The sequence below is a fragment of the Ictidomys tridecemlineatus genome, chromosome 14 (assembly GCF_052094955.1).
Source record: "Ictidomys tridecemlineatus isolate mIctTri1 chromosome 14, mIctTri1.hap1, whole genome shotgun sequence".
NCBI classification, from domain to species: Eukaryota; Metazoa; Chordata; class Mammalia; order Rodentia; family Sciuridae; genus Ictidomys; species Ictidomys tridecemlineatus.
Window position 1 is genome coordinate 67,184,482 of NC_135490.1, and position 20,491 is coordinate 67,204,972.

The following is a 20,491-nucleotide window of genomic DNA, read 5'->3' on the forward strand; positions in this document are numbered from 1 at the left end:
TGCTGAGGAATGTGACATAGGCTATTCACTTAGGCCAAGCAGGGCAATCGGTAAATTGTTTCTTAGAAAAAAAGCATATGGGGGTCAGCCCAGTGGGCCCTTTTTATAGAATTATTTCCGTAACCTTGTGTTCTCACCATTCTCACCGGTCTGTCCCCTAACACTATGACCCAACCATCCTATCCTATTGACCCAAGAGAAATAAGAATTTATTTAACCCCCCAAATGTATTAAACATTAACAATGGCTTTATTTACAATCATCAAAACCTTGAAAGAATCCAATATCCTATTGGTGAAGGGATAAAGTGTGGTACCTTCATACAATGCAATACTGCTCACTCATAAAAATGAAGAAACCACTGCCAAGACGGCATAGAGGACTCCAAATGCACTGCTAAATAGAGGTCAGGATCGACAGGCTGCATGATTTCATTTGTAGGACATGTTGGAAAAGGTAAATCAACAACTGCCAGGTAAATAGAGAATCCTTAGAGTACCAAGTGCACATGGTAAATACTTTAAATTGTCAACCTATGTAAGAATGATAAAAGTGTCTTTTTTTTTCTTATGCTTTAGATTTTAGCTTTTAAAAGGCCTCTGTCTTAGATCAAATTTTGTTTAAGACAGTGTTTCATCTGGAATTTACAGTTCCATCACTTTACAGGCATCATGCATATTTCAGTATTTTACCTCCTAGTGGAGTCATCCATCTGCCAGCTCTTGACTTTTTAATGGCAAAGTTGGCATCAAAGGGCTCCAGGAAGCATCCACGCTGGGCACGCCCTTCTAACTCTTGGAAATGTCAGTTAACATTATTCTACATGGTTACTCAACTATCCTCATGAGAGACAATGGAATGGAAGAATTTAATTTTCAGGTCAGATTTCATAAGAGTCTGGATCCAAAATTTTAACATGAAGTTCACTTCTGCTGTAACTGGGTCATCCATATATCATCCTCATTTGTGCCCTTCCCCTTTTCTTCCTCCACCTCCTCCTTCTTCTTTGTATAACAAAATAATTTGTATTTCAGCACAAAAATACTCCAGGCATAACTACATTAGAAGGCACAATGAAGTACCAAAATGCTTGCAACTTCTAAAAAGGATGTTTTCATTTACAGACGTGAGACAGGCAAATATTTTTTTCCACATCAGAAGAAATCAAAGTTTAGAATTTACGGGAATATCAAAATAAAAACGAGAGTATTCAGTATTTATAAGAGACATGCAAAAAATACTTAACATACATCATACTCTTGACTTTCATAATGACTTTCATAGTTAAGTTTTTTTGATCTGGTTCCAACAGCCCTATAAAACATGCTAAATAATTTCTTCTGTATGAAGAGAAAAATGTAAGCATATGGAGGATAACAATATTAGGTATATAAATTTAAACCATAATTAGGAGTTGCAAAATAAACTCAGATTTAACCATGCTAGGAATTGAATACAGAGTACATGTTATGCTGTGCTCTACCAATGAGCTACACCCCCATCCCTCTGGATATTTCATATTAAAATAATATGTGGATGTTAATCCAAGACTCTTGAGTGATGTTTAGGTGAGATCAGTTGTATTCCAGATTTCCAGGTAGGGTTATAAGGTCTAACCTGGTGAATTTCTCATTCTTAACAAAATAATGGATTGGCAAATTAACAGAAACTTAAATATCCTAATGACTAACATGAATTTTCAGAATAAAATTACAATATACTCATTTCCTACAGGAATGGACAGACCACAAATTACGCTGGAATCCTGATGAATATGGTGGAATTCATTCAATCAAAGTTCCATCAGAATCTCTCTGGCTTCCGGATATAGTTCTCTTTGAAAAGTAAGTATTACAGAAGAAGGTCACATTGGATGTATTAACACTGGTATAGAAAAGTCTGGGGCAAAAACATAAGCAACAAATGCAAAAGAGAAGAAGAAAAAGAGAAGCCTGGGGCAGAATAATTAAGAGAAATTCACAGCTTCACAAAATAATTGTTTCTTTTAAAAACAGTGTTTAACATTGTAGTAGGAAAGTAATAAAAGTAAAGTAGTACTGTGTTGGAGGGGAAAAACCTCAAACTCAAAGGTGTTCAACTAACTTGAAACTAATTAACTAGTAGTAATATAATAATGGTAACTAATAAACAAACTAAAGAACTAATAAGTGCTCAACTAACTAACGTGAACCTACTTTTATGACAGTGCGGATGGACGTTTTGAAGGCTCCCTCATGACCAAGGTCATAGTAAAATCGAATGGAACTGTCATTTGGACCCCTCCTGCCAGTTATAAAAGTTCATGCACCATGGATGTTACATTTTTCCCATTTGACCGGCAGAATTGTTCAATGAAATTTGGATCCTGGACTTATGATGGTACCATGGTGGACCTTATTTTGATAAATGAAAATGTTGACAGAAAAGACTTCTTTGATAATGGAGAATGGGAAATACTAAATGCAAGAGGAATGAAGGGAAACAGAAGAGATGGTTTATATTCCTATCCATTCATTACTTATTCTTTCGTCCTGAGACGCCTGCCTTTATTTTACACTCTCTTTCTGATAATCCCCTGCCTGGGTCTGTCTTTTCTAACAGTTCTTGTGTTCTATTTACCTTCCGATGAAGGTGAAAAACTTTCATTATCAACATCTGTTTTGGTTTCTCTGACAGTTTTTCTTTTAGTCATTGAAGAAATAATTCCATCTTCTTCAAAAGTCATTCCACTCATTGGAGAATACCTTTTGTTCATTATGATTTTTGTTACCCTGTCCATTATTGTTACTGTTTTTGTAATTAATGTTCACCACAGATCTTCTTCGACTTACCATCCCATGGCCCCTTGGGTGAAGAGGCTATTTCTGCAAAAACTTCCTAAATTACTCTGCATGAAGGACCATGTGGATCGCTACTCTTTCCCAGATAAAGATGAGAGTAAACCAGTAGTAAAAGGTAAAGCCCTGGAAAAAAAGAAACAGAAGCAGCTTAGCAATGGAGAAAAAGTTCTGGTTGCTTTTCTGGAAAAAGCTGCAGAGTCCATTAGATACATTTCAAGACATGTGAAGAAAGAACATTTTATCAGCCAGGTGAGTAAACTGTAGTTACAATAATGCTGCCATTGATGGGGCTGGGGTTGTGGCTCAGTGGTAGAGTGCTCACCTAGTATGTATAAGGCACTGGGTTCAATCCTCAGCATCACATAAATATAGAATAAAGATATTGTGTCAACCTAAAACTAAAAAATAACCATTTTTTTTAAAAAAACAATGCTGCCATTGAGTTGTGCAAAAGGCTACTATTTCAACTTTTATTTGCAACACAAAGCTGTCACTGCTTAAAATGTGACGTTATTATTTATCATCTTTACATGCACAAATTTTAAAACAAATCCTGACATACAATAGGGATCTTAGTAGACTAAGCATGATTCCTTATAATTCCTCAATTCTATTTTAAATAATTAAATCATGCTTTTTCAAATGGATATCTTGGTGTCTGGTCATTTCTCTCTCATTTTTCATGAGATGTTAGATGTTTTCATATATAGTATTTAAGGGGGGGGAAGCCAGAAAGAATAAAATTTAAAATTAACGTAAAATTTAGTAATTAGCTATTTTGTTGAGGGAAGAGTATCTTGTTATTTAGTCTACAGATTTAAAAGAAAAAGTATAAAACAATGTGGTGGCAAATACTTCTAGTCCCAGCTACTCAAGAGGCTGAGGTAGGGTGACTACTTGAGCCCAGGAGTTGGAGACCAGTCTGGGTGACACAGTGAGACTCTACCTCAAAAAAAAAAAAAAAAAAAAGTAGATTTCAAACTCAAAACCATGCTAGACTCAGATCCTACACCCATGCTGTATGACTCAACTTCAAACAGGTAAACAGATTACTCAACTGTAGCTTCTGTTTTCTAAAACCTACCTTAAAGAGTATGATGAAGAATAAACGAAAGAAAGTATAAATTATGCAATGTATGCTCAGCATATGTGCTTAAACAAGTCCCATCTTTATACCAATTTATAGGGTTCAATTATTGTATTCTAAAATTGGTGAAAATTAATGCCAAGAGCCAGGCCCCATAAATAAGCTTACAGAAGAACTTTTTTTGGAAATATTCTTCTACATTTTATCTTGCCTACACAGACGTTTCCTTCACTGCTTGTCACGTTTTTCATCTACTTGAAAATTTTTTTTAAATGATGGAAAAATTACTGCTGCTACAAAACAAGCATTTTTGGCTATTAAGTAGGAGTTTTGTGTGCCTTTTCTTTATATCATTAAAAAATACTATTGCATAGATTTAAATAGTTTTTTAAAATTATAAAAATGACATGTGATTACTATTGGGAATTTGGAAAATTCAGAATAATGTAGACAAGAGGAGTAAAATTGTAATACAGAGCTTGGAGTTGGGTAGATTCTTTGTCTTAAAATTCAAAGAATGAGATTCACGGATAGCAACCGGCAAAAGCAAAATATAAGAATGTATTAAAGCTAAGGGAAGCTAAGCTCCTGTGACTGGAAGGCGACCCCAGAGGGTTGCTAGTGAATGGCTACTGTCCAGGGATTTATAGGGATCTAGAGGTTTAAGGAAGTCAGCTCCTGGCCCAATCCTAGATAAGGCACTCAGTGTCCACAAGGTATTCATGCAGGCTTCAGTCTGATCAAAGTTTTGATCAGGCATTTTCCTTCTTTGAAGAGGCTGTGCACTCCAGGTCACGTTGGTACTGATTTAAAAATAGCCTTTTTGCAAGTTTCTGAGCAAAAACCTGCAGCTGTTTGTGCTCTGCTGCACAGAAAGTTGCCCAGGGGCCCATTTCCCTGTTTGCCTAGCTTTATCTTTTCCTCCTGACTTCAAAGTCATTAATGATCCCAGCACTTTTATAAGGTTGACATTTTAAATATTATAATGTATCTTCTTTGAGTGCATTTTCCCCAAGGTCTTGTTTCTTAACCTCTGTAAGCTCGGAATACATTTCAGTTCAATGCCAGTAGCTTCCTGCAGTAGCAATCTGTGTTCTGGCTCCCCTCTCACATGGCAGGCTGGCTTCCTGTTCTATTCCATTTTTACAGAATCCCAGATACACTTGCTCCTCAACTAACAATGGGGTTGCATTCCAATAAACTCATCATAAGTTGAAAATATCATAAATCCTAAATGCGTTGAATCTAACTAACCTATCAGATGTCAGAGCTCTGGTTGGTTGTCCCCCTACGCCAAACTGCCAACCTGACTGTGGAGCTGACAGGGACTGCAGCTGATGTTAGCCTGTAAGGAATAATAATAGAGACACAGACAGGGTGCGGAGGCAGGGAAGGTGGCAGAGTAGCTCCTCATCCAAGTGGCCACGTTTATTTATATCAATAGGTTACATTAGGTCATTAGTACTATAACCTCATTATTGTTTAGAGTATCAGTAAGATTGCTTATTCTGCAGTTACATTTCACAGTTAACATATGTAATGTTAGGAGCTTTGTGAGCTCTCAAGAAGGTCCATTGTCTGAAGTTATTGTTAGGCAGGCAGCTCCAGAAGCAGAGAGCTTGGTGAAACATTGTAGTTATCAAGCAAGCAAGTCCTTGACTCCCAGGAGCTATGTGCCTGCAATCAAGGTCAAGGCTTGATGAGGCTCTGAGGTAGAGGCATCTCAGGGCATTGCTATACAGCTAGACATTGCACATATATTAGCTGTATTATTAGATCCTAAGAGAGATTACCGGGCATTGTAAGGGTGGGAAACAGGGTGCATGTTACCCCTGGGAGTTTTCTCACTGGGGAATGTTTCCCTGTAAATTTTCACCATCAGAATCCCTACATTAGCCAGAACCAAGATTGAGGATGGCACTGCATATCCTTAGCCCCAGGAAAGATGCAAATTCGAAATCTGAAGTACAATTTTTACTAAATGAGTATCTTTGTAGCATCATTTTAAGTTGAGAATTTGCTGTTGAACCATGGCAAATCAGGGACCAGTAGAAAGGGAACATTTATTTCCCCTTAAAATATGGGAACCCACTCTTCCCTTTCAGACTTACTATTCTTGCTGCTTGATCCTGCTCTGACCTCTCTCAGTTATGCCTAGTGTTTATTCCACCCCAATTTCCCTTTCTAGCTACATAAGGTCTTCATTTCCTCTCTCCCTTAAGAATGCCTGTCTTCCCCTGGTCCTTTCTCTGTGGCAGTGTCTGTCATTCTGGACCTGTGGCAGCAGATATATTAGCTTTTCATTTGTGGAAAAAGTAATGTTTATAAATACATAAATAATTCTATTGTTTTTATTTTACTTTTTAAATATTGATGAGAGTATTTCTGTATATTCAGCTTACAAGCTGTTTTCTTTGGGCACAATTAGTAAAATCACTGGATAGAATTTAAGCCTATTATCATGTGCAATGTGTTAGGTGAATTTGAAAACTTAAGTGCTACAAATCTGAATATTACTCTTTTAAAATTACTTAAAGAATTCAGAATAGTTGCCCAGCATCTTGAATGAGAGGTATCTTTTTCTCTTTTGCAGGTAGTACAAGATTGGAAATTTGTAGCTCAAGTTCTGGACCGAATCTTCCTGTGGCTCTTTCTAATAGTGTCAGTTACAGGCTCGGTTCTTATTTTCACACCTGCTTTGAAGATGTGGCTACATAGCTACCATTAGGAACAAGTCTCCAGAACCATTTAGAAGACATACCATAAAGACAAAAATCACACTTTAGAACTGACACGTGGCTAGTATGTGCATAGAATCCACATGCACTTGCTTATCCTAAGAGCCGTGGTTGTATAGTCTTCACAGATATTAAGCATCATTGATGGGAGAAACCTGAGTAAATGTGGGTTTGCCCAAGTTAATTGGTGACCACTGAAGTGAGTTGGTTTTACAGAATTCAAGAAGGCCTCCAAGTCATGCCATTTGTGAGGGCAATCCCTGGAGCTCCTGCATCTATTCATCTTCCTGTGGTCTGGTCTGAGTTGCAAACTGGGCCTTGAGGTGCTTCTCTAGAAATGTGGATGAATAAATCTCAACAATGGTTTGGGAAATTATTCTGGTCCAACCACACCTGGTACAGCGCACTTATTATTACACAGATTCTAAGATGCGACTGGTCAACTAATGTTCCTCATAATGTGGCTTTCATTGAAAGATTACCTTGATTGAATAATGTAGACCTCTAAGGCAGGTATTATTTGTGGTTTATTCATAGCCTTATAAAGCTTTTCCTAAAGGTGAAAGTAGAAGCCTGCTGTCAGTTGTGACTTGTTTTAAAATCATATCAAAATAATTTACAATAGAAACAAAGTCATCTACTACCAGAAGTGTTTCCATTAATACTCATTTATCATTTCCTAGGAAAGTAAAGTTCTGAATATTCTCTGATAATGGTTTTTGGTGTCTCCTCATTTAAAGGAATCTATTCCACCAGAGTCCTCTGTGTTTCCCAGTCTGTTTCCATGTGTGTCCGTGTCCTGAGGCTGTGCTTTATCCCCTACCTCCACCACTTCTCTTAAAACTCCAAGGAAATGTCTATTCAGATTGGTTTTTGCCGTCGCTGCCATCAAATCCTTCTGAACTTTAGCTTAAAGCAATTTTCTCATTACTCAATTATAAATCCAAATTCCACTAAGCATGGTGCCTCATGCCTATAATCCCAATGATTTGGGAAGCTGAGACCGGAGGATTGCAAGTTCCAGGTCAGCCTCAGCAACTTAGTGAAACCCTAGGAAACTTTGCAAGATCCTGTCTCAAAATAAAAAATAAAAAGGACTATGGATGTAGCTCAGTGGTAAAACATCTGTGGGCTCAATCTCCAATAGCAATAAATAAATTCAAATCCTTTTCTGGAGTATTTAGGCATGCATAGTTTCTTCCTTCCTTCCTTCCTTCCTTCCTTCCTTCCTTCCTTCCTTCCTTCCTTCTTCTTCTTTCTTCTTTCTTCTTTTGTACTGGGGATTGAACCCAGGGGTGCTTAACCACTTAGCCACATCCCCATCCCCTTTTTGTATTTTATTTAGAGACAGGGTGTCACTGAATTGTATAGTGCCTCACTAAATTGCTGAGGCTGGCTTTGAACTCTTGATCCTCCTCCCTCAGTCTCTAAAGCCAATTGGATTAAAGGTGTGTGCTACCATGCCTGGCATAGCATGCATGGCTTTTGTAAATAGCTTGTAGCCTGAACTTTTAAAAAAACCAACCTAGCCAGGCTTGATGGTGCACAGTTGTAATGCAAGCAGCTTGGGAAGCTGAGGCAGGAGGATCAAAGGAGGATCAGAAGTTTAAAGGTAGCCTCAGCAACTTAGTGAGACCTTGTCTCAAAAGAAAAAGGGCTGAGAATGTTGCTCAGTGATTAGGTGCCCCAGAGTCCAATTCCTGGTACAAAACAAAACAAAAATAATTTAAGGGTTTGACCCATTTTATCATTGATGTGTTTAGTTACTCATGCAATTTTTAATTTTTTTTTAGTTGTGGATGAACACAATAGCTTTATTTTATTTATTCATTTTGTTGTGGTGCTGAGGATCGAACCCAGAGCCTCACACATGTGAGGCAAGTGCTCTACTGTTGAGCTACAACCCTAGCCCCTACTCATGTAATTTTTTTTACATGTAATTGTTTAGAACAGTATTATTCTTTTTTTTTATTGTTGGTAGTTCAAAACATTACACAGTTCTTAATATATCATATTTCACACTTTGATTCAAGTGGGTTATGAACTCCCATTTTTACCCCGTATACAGATTGCTGTATCACATCAGTTACACTTCCATTGATTTACATATTGCCATTCTAGTGTCTGATGTATTCTGCTGTCTATCCTATTCTCTACTATCCCCCCTCCCCTCCCCTCCCCTCCCCTCCCCTCTTCTCTCTCAACCCCCTCTACTGTAAATCATTTCTTCCATTTGTATTATTCTTCTCTTACCCCTCCTTTCCTCTTATATGTAATTTTGTATAACCCTGAGGATCAACTTCCATTTTCATGCAATTTCCCTTCTCTCTCCTTTTCCCTCCCACATCTCATCCCTGTTTAATGTTAATCTTCTTCTCTAGCTCTTCGTCCCTACCCTGTCCTTAGTTACTCCCCTTATATCAATGAAGTCATTTGGCATTTGTTTTTTAAGGATTGTCTAGCTTCACTTAGCATAATCTGCTTTAATGCCATCCATTTCCCTCCAAATTCTATGATTTTGTCATTTCTTAATGCAGAGTAATACTCCATTGTGTATAAATGCCACATTTTTTAATCCATTCATCTATTGAAGGGCATCTAGGTTGGTTCCACAATCTTGCTATCGTGAATTGTGCTGCTATGAACATTGATGTAGCAGTGTCCCTGTAACATGCTCTTATTAGGACTTTAGGGAATAGACCGAGAAGGGGAATAACTGGGTCAAATGGTGGTTCCATTCCCAACTTTCCAAGAAATCTCCATACTGCTTTCCAAATTGGCTGCACCAATTTGCAGTCCCACCAACAATGTACAAGTGTACCCTTTTCCCTGCATCCTCTCCAGCACTTGTTGTTGTTTGACTTCATGATGGCTGCCAATCTTACTGGAGTGAGATGGTATCTTAGGGTGGTTTTGATTTGCATTTCTCTGACTGCTAGAGATGGTGAGCATTTTTTCATGTACTTATTGATTGATTGTATGTGCTCCTCTGAGAAGTGTCTGTTCAGGTCCTTGGCCCATTTGTTGATTGGGTTATTTGTTATCTTATTGTCTAATTTTTTGAGTTCTTTGTATACTCTGGATATTAGGGTTCTATCTGAAGTGTGAGGAGTAAGATTCGTTCCCAGGATGTAGGCTCCCTGTTTACCTCTCTTATTGTTTCTTTTGCTGAGAAAAAACTTTTTAGTTTGAGTAAGTCCCATTTGTTGATTCTAGTTGTTAACTCTTGCGCTATGGGTGTCCTATTGAGGAATTTGGAGCCCAACCCCACAGTAGTAGATCATAGCCAACATTTTCTTCTATCAGATGCTGTGTCTCTGATTTAATATCAAGCTCCTTGATCCATTTTGAGTTAATTTTTGTGCATGGTGAGAGAAAGGGATTCAATTTCATTTTGTTGCATATGGATTTCCAGTTTTCCCAACACCATTTGTTGAAGATGCTATCCTTCCTCCAATGCATGCTTTTAGCCCCTTTATCAAATATAAGATAGTTGTAATTTTGTGGATTGGTTTCTGTGTCCTCTATTCTGTACCATTGGTCCACCCGCCTGTTTTGGTACCAGTACCATGCTGTTTTTGTTACTATTGCTCTGTAGTATAGTTTGAAGTCTGGTATCACTATACCGCCTGATTCACACTTCCTGCTTAGCATTGTTTTTGCTATTCTGGGTCTTTTATTTTTCCATATGAATTTCATGATTGTTTTGTCTATTTCTACAAGAAATGCTGTTGGGATTTTGATTGGCATTGCATTGAACCTATAGAGAACTTTTGGTAATATCGACATTTTGATGATGTTAGTTCTGCCTATCCATGAACAGGGTATATTTTTCCATCTTCTAAGGTCTTCTTCTATATCTCTCTTTAGAGTTCTGTAATTTTCATTGAATAAGTCTTTCACCTCTTTTGTTAGGTTTATTCCCAAGTATTTTATTATTTTTGAGGATATTGTGAATGGGGTGGTTGTCCTCATTTCCATTTCAGAGGATTTGTCGCTGATATACAGGAATGCATTTGATTTATGCGTGTTGATTTTATATCCTGCCACTTTGCTGAATTCATTTATTAGCTCTAATAGTTTCTTTGTAGACCCTTTTGGGTCTGCTAGGTATAGAATCATGTCATGTGCAAATAGTGATAATTTAAGTTCTTCTTTTCCTATTTTTATGCCTTTAATTTCTTTCGTCTGTCTAATTGCTCTGGCCAGTGTTTCGAGAACTATGTTGAACAGAAGTGGTGAGAGAGGGCATCCCTGTCTTGTTCCAGATTTTAGAGGGAATGCCTTCAATTTTTCTCCATTCAGAATGATGCTAGCCTGAGGCTTAGCATATATTGCTTTTACAATGTTGAGGTATGTTCCTGTTATCCCTAGTTTTTCGAGAGTTTTGAACATAAAGGGATGCTGTACTTTGTCGAATGCTTTTTCCGCATCTATCGAGATGATCATATGGTTCTTATTTTTAAGTCTATTGATGTGGTGAATAACATTTATTGATTTCCATATATTGAACCAGCCTTGCATACCAGGGATGAATCCCACTTGATCATGGTGCACAATTTTTTTGATATGTTTTTGTATCCGATTCGCCAGAATTTTATTGAGGATTTTTGCATCTAGGTTCATTAGAGATATTGGTCTGTAGTTTTCTTTCTTTGAAGTGTCTTTGTCTGGTTTCGGAATCAGGGTGATATTGGCCTCGTAGAATGAATTTGGAAGTTCTCCCTCTTTTTCTATTTCCTGAAATAGCTTGAAAAGTTTTGGTATTAGTTCCTCTTTAAAGGTTTTGTAGAACTCTGCTGTATACCCATCCGGTCCTGGGCTTTTCTTAGATGGTAATCTTTTGATGGTTTCTTCTATTTCCTCAATTGATATTGGTCTGTTTAGGTTGTCTATATCCTCCTGACTCAATTTGGGCAGATTATATGACTTAAGAAATTTATCGATGCCTTCACTATCTTCTATTTTATTGGAGTATAAGGCTTCAAAATAATTTCTGATTATCTTCTGTATTTCTGAAGTATCTGTTGTGATATTGCCTTTTTCACCCCGTATGCTAGTAATTTGAGTTCTCTCTCTTCTGCTCTTCGCTAGCATGGCTAAGGGTCTGTCGATTTTATTTATTTTTTCAAAGAACCAACTTTTCGTTTTGACAATTTTTTCAATTGTTTCTTTTGTTTCGATTTCATTAATTTCAGCTCTGATTTTAATTATTTCTTGCCTTCTACTTCTTTTGCTGTTGTTTTGTTCTTCTTTTTCTAGGATCTTGAGATGAAGTATGAGATCATTTATTTGTTGGTTTTTTCTTTTTTTAAGGAATGAACTCCAAGCAATGAATTTTCCTCTTAGAACTGCTTTCAATGTGTCCCATAGATTCCGATATGTTGTGTCTGTGTTTTCATTTAACTCTAAGAATTTTTCAATTTCCTCCTTGATTTCTTCTAAAACCCATTGATCATTCAGTAACCTATTGTTCATTCTCCAAGTGATCCATGATTTTTCCTTCCTTCTTTTATCGTTGATTTTCAGTTTCATTCCATTATGATCAGATAAGATGCATGGTATTATCTCTACTCCTTTATATTGTCTAAGAGTTGCCCTGTGACATAATATATGATCTATTTTTGAGAAGGATCCATGTGCTGCTGAGAAAAAAGTGTCACTGCTTGATGTTGGGTGGTATATTCTATATATGTCAATTAAGTCTAGGTTGTTAATTGTGTTATTGAGTTCTATAGTTTCCTTATTCAACTTTTGTTTGGAAGATCTGTCCAGTGGTGAGAGAGGTGTGTTGAAGTCTCCCATGATTATTGTATGGTGGTCTATTAGACTCTTGAACTTGAGAAGAGTTTGCTTGATGAACATAGCAACACCGTTGTTTGGGGCGTATATATTTATGATTGTTATGTCTTGTTGGTGTATGATTCCCTTGAGCAGTATGTAGTGTCCCTCTTTATCCCTTTTGATTAACTTTGGCTTGAAATCTATTTTATTTGATATGAATATGGACACTCCTGCTTGTTTCCGCAGTCCATATGAGTGAAATGATTTTTCCAACCTTTCACCTTCAGTCTATGTATATCTTTTCCTATCAAATGCGTCTCCTGTAGGCAGCATATTGTTGGGTCTTGTTTTGTGATCCATTCAACTAGACTGTGTCTCTTAATTGGTGAGTTTAAGCCATTAACATTTAGGGTTATTATTGAGATATGGTTTGTTCTTCCAGCCATAGTTGTTTATTAATGCCACTAAACCTGATTTGTTTTCCTCTTTGATTATTTTCCCCCCTTTACTGTCCTACCTCCCACTGTTGGTTTTTATTGTTGTTTTCCATTTCCTCTTCCTGTAGTGTTTTGCCAAGGATTTTTTGAAGAGATGGTTTTCTAGCTGCAAATTCTTTTAACTTTTGTTTATCATGGAAGGTTTTAATTTCATCTTCCATCCTGAAGCTTAATTTCGCCGGATACACAATTCTTGGTTGGAACCCATTTTCTTTTAGTGTTTGAAATATGTTATTCCAGGATCTTCTAGCTTTCAGAGTCTGTGTTGAGAGATCAGCTGTTATCCTGATTGGTTTACCCCTAAATGTAATCTGCTTCCTTTCTCTTGTAGCTTTTAAAATTCTCTCTTTATTCTGTATTTTGGACATCTTCATAATGTGTCTAGGTGTGGATCTCTTATGATTTTGCACATTCGGCATCATGTAGGCTTCTAGGATTTGGGATTCTGTCTCATTCTTCAAGTCTGGGAAGTTTTCTCATATTATTTCATTGAATAGATTGTTTATTCCTTTGGTTTGGAGCTCTGTGCCTTCCTGTATCCCAATGACTCTTAAGTTTGATCTTTTAATATTATCCCATAATTCTTGGATGTTCTGCTCATGGTTTCTTAGCAGACTTGCTGAGCTGTCTATGTTCTTTTCAAGGTGAAATATTTTGTCTTCATTGTCTGATGTTCTATCTTCTAAGTGATCTATTCTGCTGGTAGTATTCTCAATTGAGTTTTTAAGTTGGTTTATTGCTTCCTGCATTTCTAGGATTTCTATTTGTTTGTTTTTTATTACCTCTATCTCCCTGTGAAATTGATCTTTTACTTCCTGGATTTGTTTATGTAGTTCCTTGTCAATGTGATCTTTCATTGTCTGATTTTGCTGTCTCATGTCTTCCTTGAGACTCCAGATCATCTGAAGCATGTATATCCTGAACTCTTTATCTGACATTCCATCTGTTGCAACTATTTCCTCTTCTAAAGTTGAGTTGACCTGCATTGCTTGTGGTTTTTTCTTTCCTTGTCTTTTCATACTGCTGGCGTTTCTTTCTGCTTGGTGAAACTGCTGTGTTTTTGAAATTTTCCCTCTATTTATTTATATTGCTCTTGTATAGTTGAAAAATCTCCCTTGCAGGGCAGGTAGTGGCTGTGATCCTCCTCCAATTGGGGTGATCTGTCTACCACGCTGGCAGGCCGCTAGGTCTGCTCTGCTGGTCGGTTGAAGGTCCGCCTACCCAACAGGTGCGTGGGGCACCTCTGTCACTCCGCAGGTTGCTGGGCCTAACCTTCCGGTGGGTCGCAGGTCCGCCTACCTTGCAGGTGCAGGAGGAGGCGGCGGCTCCGCCCCTCAGCAGGCCGCTGGGCTTGATGTGCCGGTGGTCAGAGTTCTGCCTAACTTGCAGGCATGGAGGGAGGGGGCAGCTCCACCCCTCAGCAGGCCGCTGGGCCTGATGTGCCAGTGGTCAGAGTTCCGCCTAACTTGCAGGCACAGAGGGTGGGGGCGGCTCCCTCATGCAATTTTTGTTCTCTGTAATATTTTCTTCTAAACTAAGTTTTCTCTTAAATTCTCAGTATTAATTGAGTTTATCTGTTCTTTCTTTTCCTTTAGTGGTTGAAGATTATATGTTCACTTTTATTAATTTATTAATAAACACTTCAAAATCTTCCTGTCAATGCTGAGAATCACTGTCAATAGTTATCACTTTCTAAACAAAACAAGACCCTTAGCATCTTTACCTACCCCCTTTCTTTATCACCTTTCATGTTTTATTAAAATCATCCAGAATTTTAGCTCCAGATTATTTTTATATTATATGTCACCCTTCTTAAGAATACTTTATTGACAATATAGCTTGTCTACAAACACATTATAAATACTTTTATATCTTTGTTCACCATTTTTTTATCCTAATTCCTTCTTTCTCTGATTTCAGAGGAACATGTCTTCAAGTAACTTTTATTTTTTTGAGACAAGGTCTTGCTATGTTGCCCAGGCTGGTTTTGAACCACTGAGTTCAAGTGATCCTCCTGTTTCAGCCTCTTGAGTAGCTGGGGATACAATTATACACCACTACATCCAGCTCAAAGTAATTATTTTAGAAAGTTTTTTAATGTGACAACCTTTCTGAGTCCTTATATTTCTGAAATTGTAACTTCTGCACAGAATTCTAGTTCAAAATTATTTTCCTTTAGAACTTTGAAGACATTATTTTGTAATAGTCCATATAAACAATGAGAGACATAGTGAGGTAGACTCTTTTCTTTCCTATGTGTTCTTATTTTTTCCTTCCTAAAACTTTTAGGTTTTTTTCCCTTTATCTTTGGACTTTAGAAAAGTCACCTGTATAGAGTTAAATACAGGACTTTCTCTCCCTCCTCCTCTCTCTCTCTCTCTCTCTCTCTCTCTCTCTCTCTCTCTCTGGCATGGCACTTGATGGCTGATATTTTTCTTCAAATCATGCAAATTTTCTTTTCTTATTTCTTATTTTCTGTCTTCCATCTGCTCTCTCTTTTCTTTTTGAGATTTCTAATAGAGAGATCTTGGTATTCCTTGATCTGTCCTCCATGCTTATTAGCTTATTAACTTTTCCCTCATACTTTTTAATTCTGTAACTCTTTACATTGTCTGATTGAGATGACAGCCAACAAATTTGAACTTCAAGTCATGGTCTATTCTACTCAGCCCATTTCCTGAGATGGGGTTCTTGTATGCTTCTTTGTGGATCAATCATGTATTTGATTTTTAAGAACTCTGATTCTTTATGTCATACTCTGTAGAATATTTGGGGAACTCTCTAATTATAATTACTGAGAAGCCTTTTGTTGTGTGCATACATTTTTCCTCCGGGGCTAATTCTTCTGTTGACTTTTGATACTTTCTGTGTTCATTTTACTCTAATATTTGATGATTTTTAATAGTGAAAACTGTAATTATAGGAAATCTGGCTTCTATAATAGTATGGGGAAGCTTTTCTTTTCTTTCTATGTCCAACCAGCCAGTTTTCTAGGGTTTGTGAGTGACTTATCTTCTGCTTTGGGGTTAACCTTTCCTTGATAGTAGCCGTAATTAATCTTGGCCACTGCCCTGATTCTTCTAATCCAGTGCCCACTCTGCTTTCTCATGTGTCAGAATGACCACATTAGTGGGGATGGACAAAACACATTACGAAAAGACAGAAGTGTTGTAGCTGTCCCTTGGTCTTTCCCTGCCTTACTAATTCCATTTCATTTTCAAGACTCTTCTTCCTATAATCTTAGCATTATTTGGGGCATTTGTTAAAAAAAATTCTTTGGCAGCTCCCTCTTTGCTTTATGGAGCACAAAATCCACTGCTTTATTAGATTTTACCATAAATCTCACCTCATCTGCCCTATACATTTCAGACATTCCCTGACTGTCTGGTCTATGAAGGTATCTTAGCCCACTTTCCATGTCCTCTTTTGAACCTTATAACAGTCATTTTATTTTATGTTTCTTATGAGATAGTAATAGAATTTGAAGGACAAAAACAAATCAAACCAAAGCAAAGCATGAAAACCCTCACGCATCTCAACAGCCACACGTCTTGCACTAGAATTCTTTTCTAGATTCTAATTCCTATTAATGTAGGACAGAAGAAGCTGGATATCTGGAGAATTTTCAGGAAGCCCATTTATTGACTGCAGGGTCCAGAGGGCCTATTGCCTAAAAATTTCTCTGGACCTTGAATCTGGAATTCCATTCTTGGGACTTTGAACCCAGTGGGAGAAGGGATTTGAAGGTTTACATGACAATGCTTTTTGTCCCATTTTTTTAGATTAGTCAGAGGTTTTACAAGTTTTACCACAAAAGAAGAAGTAACATCATCATGTCTGCAGCCAAACTTAGCTTTTGCAAGACAGAGCAATTTAGTCCTCCTAAAAAAAAAAAAAAAATAGAAAGTCCTAACCCACATTGCATTTTTTTTTCCCCAGAAAATTTTGCAGATATTCTGTTAATGAGAACAATTATGGTGAGGGTCTCTGGAGAAGCTTAATTAAGATTCTTTGGTGGAGGAGGGGATGCCACTACATTACAGACTTGTCCCGTTAAAAATGACAACCAAAAACCACCAAAGATGCATTGTACCCTGAGAATTGTGGAACTGACTGCTTTAAGAACTCTGAATCATTTTAACTGTGCAGACTGATGGATGCTGGACACAGATGGGGACTGAAAAATGACTGTTGGGAACAGACTTTCTAATTTATTGTGGGGGGCGGGAGAGAAATCTGGGCACAGCTTGTAATTCATGATCCACAAATGTTGGTAGACTTGGCAGGAGGGTGTGTCCATTTTAGTGGAGTTTTTTTGTATCTTGCTATTTAGTCTCCTGAACATTTGCAGTATTCTCCTAAATGTTTTTGGTTCTGGTCAGATCTCCATTCTGTTCATACTAAACTTATTTTCATACCAGATCTTTCCTTCCCCATGCCCTTGCTCTTTCCTCCTGGAAATTGTTCCTTTAATTACTCTCCCTCTCTTGTATGGCTCCCTTTTCTAGACCTACAAAATGCTCAGATATGCTTTATTCTTAGAACAAATATATATATATAGTAAACAGAAATAACAGAATTTAAAAAAATAGCCTGGACTTTTAAAGAGATTCATGCCATTCGAACCATCCTCAAAAGCAATTATAGAATTTAAAAAAAGAACTCACATTTATATGTCTTTGAAGATTATATTTTAAACACAGTATTTAGCATGATCAATGTATTATGTTTTCAATTTATGCTAAATTTTGTACCGTATTTTTGTTTACTACATACAAACATTACGGAACACTGGGCTCTTCATATGATCCACATATTCATTACTCTTCTGCATGTTTTGCTGGATTTTTTTAAAGAGGAGAAAACATAGTAAACAAAAATCAGGGCTTTAGGACTCTTAGGTTCTAGGCCAGTCATGAGCTATCTGTGTGAGCCATGGGGCTTCAGACTAGTTATTTGTCCAAGATGAGTTTCAGTTTCTTGGTCAGTAATAAAAGGTTATGCCCTATGACCTGTGAAGCACTTCTCTGCTCTAAAAGTCTGTACTTTGGAGATTTATACTGAAGCTTTCACCATTTTAAACCACACACACTCTTCTAATTGCAACTTTGTTCCTTTGGGATAAAATAAGCTGCTTTGTCACTACATTAGGACAGGATTTGCAGGAATGCATTTTGATGAAAAGCAAGAATTCTGTCCTTACAGCCTTGATGTAATTATTGTCCCTTTTATTTAAAATATTATTGGGTGTAGCTCAATGGTGATGCACTTATCTGGCATATGGGAGGCCTTGGATTCATTCCCTAGCACCAGACACACACACAGACACACACACACACACACACACACACACACACACACAAATCCATTTATCAATATCAAATCAATCAACAATTTTTAAAAAGTTATTGTCTTTAATTCATTAGTTTGCTAAGTAAAATACACTATTCAATTAGATAAATGTGTTTAGGTATAGATTCAGCAGTAAATTGACAAATAGCAGCATGAAACACTTTCCACAGCAACCCTCTTTCTGATCACAGATGCAGAGATCAAACATTTAGATGTATGCATGCAGCTTAAGCCCCCTTACAACTGAGGGGGGAAGATGATTATGGTCTCAAACATGGAAAAGGATAAATATTTATATATTATAATAACCCTAGGAGAGTAAATATAAAAGGTAACATTAAAGCATAGAAATTTTAATTTCAAATATTTATAGCAAGGAAAATCTATGGGCAAAATTTGCCAACTGATCCCAAGTAGATGCTTCTATATTAATCTCTACCACACATGTGAGCATGCAGGACACACATGCATAGGCACACAGGGACACATGAGAGCTTCCTAAATTCTCATCCTTCAGATCGCTGTTCACCTCACCCCACCCCACCTCCTTGTGAAGCCTTTACAAAACACATGGCCCACACTGAGTGTTTCTGGAAGCTTGTGAACTTTTCAGTCTATTCTGTATGGTTAGAACATGATGATTCTTCAGTATTTTATGAAGTGAACCTTTATTTCCTTAGCTATGCCAGCATGTCCTCCATTATATCGCTAACATGTCATTAGATTTAAGATGAGCACATAATCAAGGCTTAATTAATATTTGTTAATTAAAACAGTACCAGAATCTTTGAATTGGATTGTCTAAAATAGAGACAAATTTGTGCTCTTGTTCAGCCCCTCCCAACATTTCTAGCTCTGTGTGTATATATTTTAGTATGCACTTTAGAAAAACATTTTCTTATATTAAAAAATATTTCAACTAGGTGCAGTGGTACATACTATAATCTCAGCAACTAGGAGGGTGAAGCAAGAGGATCTAAAATTTGAGGACAGTCTCTTCAACTCAGCAAGACCCTGTCTTAAAATAAAACATGAACAGGGCTGGGGATATAGCAGGGTGGGGAAACACCCCTGGGTTCAGTCCCTAATACTGAAAAAAAAGAAAGAAAAAATTAAAATAACAATATAGTTAATAAAATCAATAATTCTACATTTAAGTTTCCCTGTCTAAAAAAAAAATCTTGATTTTAAAGTTAACTGGTCTAAAATAGGATTCAAGTGCTGGGGAATGATACTGGCCAAATCATATCATTAAATTGTGTGCATATATGAGTATGTAACAACAAATTCCATCATTGTATACAACTATAATGCACAAATAAAAAATATGGAAAGAATAAAATAAGATTCAAGTCAGAACAACATTGTCCTGCCTCTTAACTCTATTTTGATCACTTATTTGGTACTGGCTTGTTGAAAAGAGTGGATCTCAAGAATATCTTGCTTTGGGGATTTCTCTACTTGCTTGCCTCTGGTGTCATTTAGCTTGTTCCTCTGTCTCCTATCTTTCCTGTAATCTGAAAGAGACACTTGTAACCCAAACTATAATTCCAAACTATAATTCTAGTTCAATAATTTTGGCAAGAATACATCAGAGATGATAATGTGGAGTTTGTATTGTACCTTATTCTATCTGGTTATTGCATACATTAGTGATAAGATTAATTACTGGATTAAAGAAATGATAGTCTGGTCTTTCTGCTACAAAATTTTGTACACAGCCTGTGGTCATGGCACATAGCTACATTATAAAGACTCTTACCTATTTCTCGTTCACTTTAAAGATGGTGTCTAATGAGCCACAATGGAACACTATGATTTCCCAAGAGTCATTATTTCAATTCTATGCTGGGTTGGATCTTTTTAAAAAATATTTTTTAGTTGTAGATGGACACAATACCTTCATTTATTTATCTTTATGTGGTGCTGAGGATGGAACCCAGGGCTTCACACATACTAGGCAAGGGCTCTCCCACTGTGCCACAATCCCAGCCCCTGGGTTGGATCTTTTGATTGTGTTAAAATTCTTTCTCTGAAGCACTTCCTATTATGTGTTAAAACAAATTCATTCATTTATCAGCCAGGATGACTATGGCTTCTGTTTAACCCGGCATGTATTTCTTCTTTGTATTAAGACTTTCTTTTCAGTTTGTCAATAATAAGGTAATTATGAAAACAAAAGTAATATAACAT

The 20,491-nt window shown here is 37.0% G+C and overlaps 1 protein-coding gene across 2 annotated transcripts in view; it reads left to right on the top strand.

The window, feature by feature from the left end:
- Nucleotides 1–19,660, top strand: part of Chrnb3 (cholinergic receptor nicotinic beta 3 subunit) — a 45,086-nt gene extending 25,426 nt beyond the window's left edge. For both annotated transcript variants that reach the window (XM_078031285.1, XM_005340300.5), the window contains exons 4-6: nt 1,735–1,844; nt 2,207–3,089; nt 6,521–19,660. In XM_078031285.1, coding sequence (XP_077887411.1) covers nt 1,735–1,844; nt 2,207–3,089; nt 6,521–6,655 — 1,128 coding nt within the window. In that variant the 3' untranslated portion in view covers nt 6,656–19,660. The remainder of the gene's footprint in view (nt 1–1,734; nt 1,845–2,206; nt 3,090–6,520) is intronic.
- The last annotated feature ends 831 nt before the right edge of the window (nt 19,661–20,491 follow it).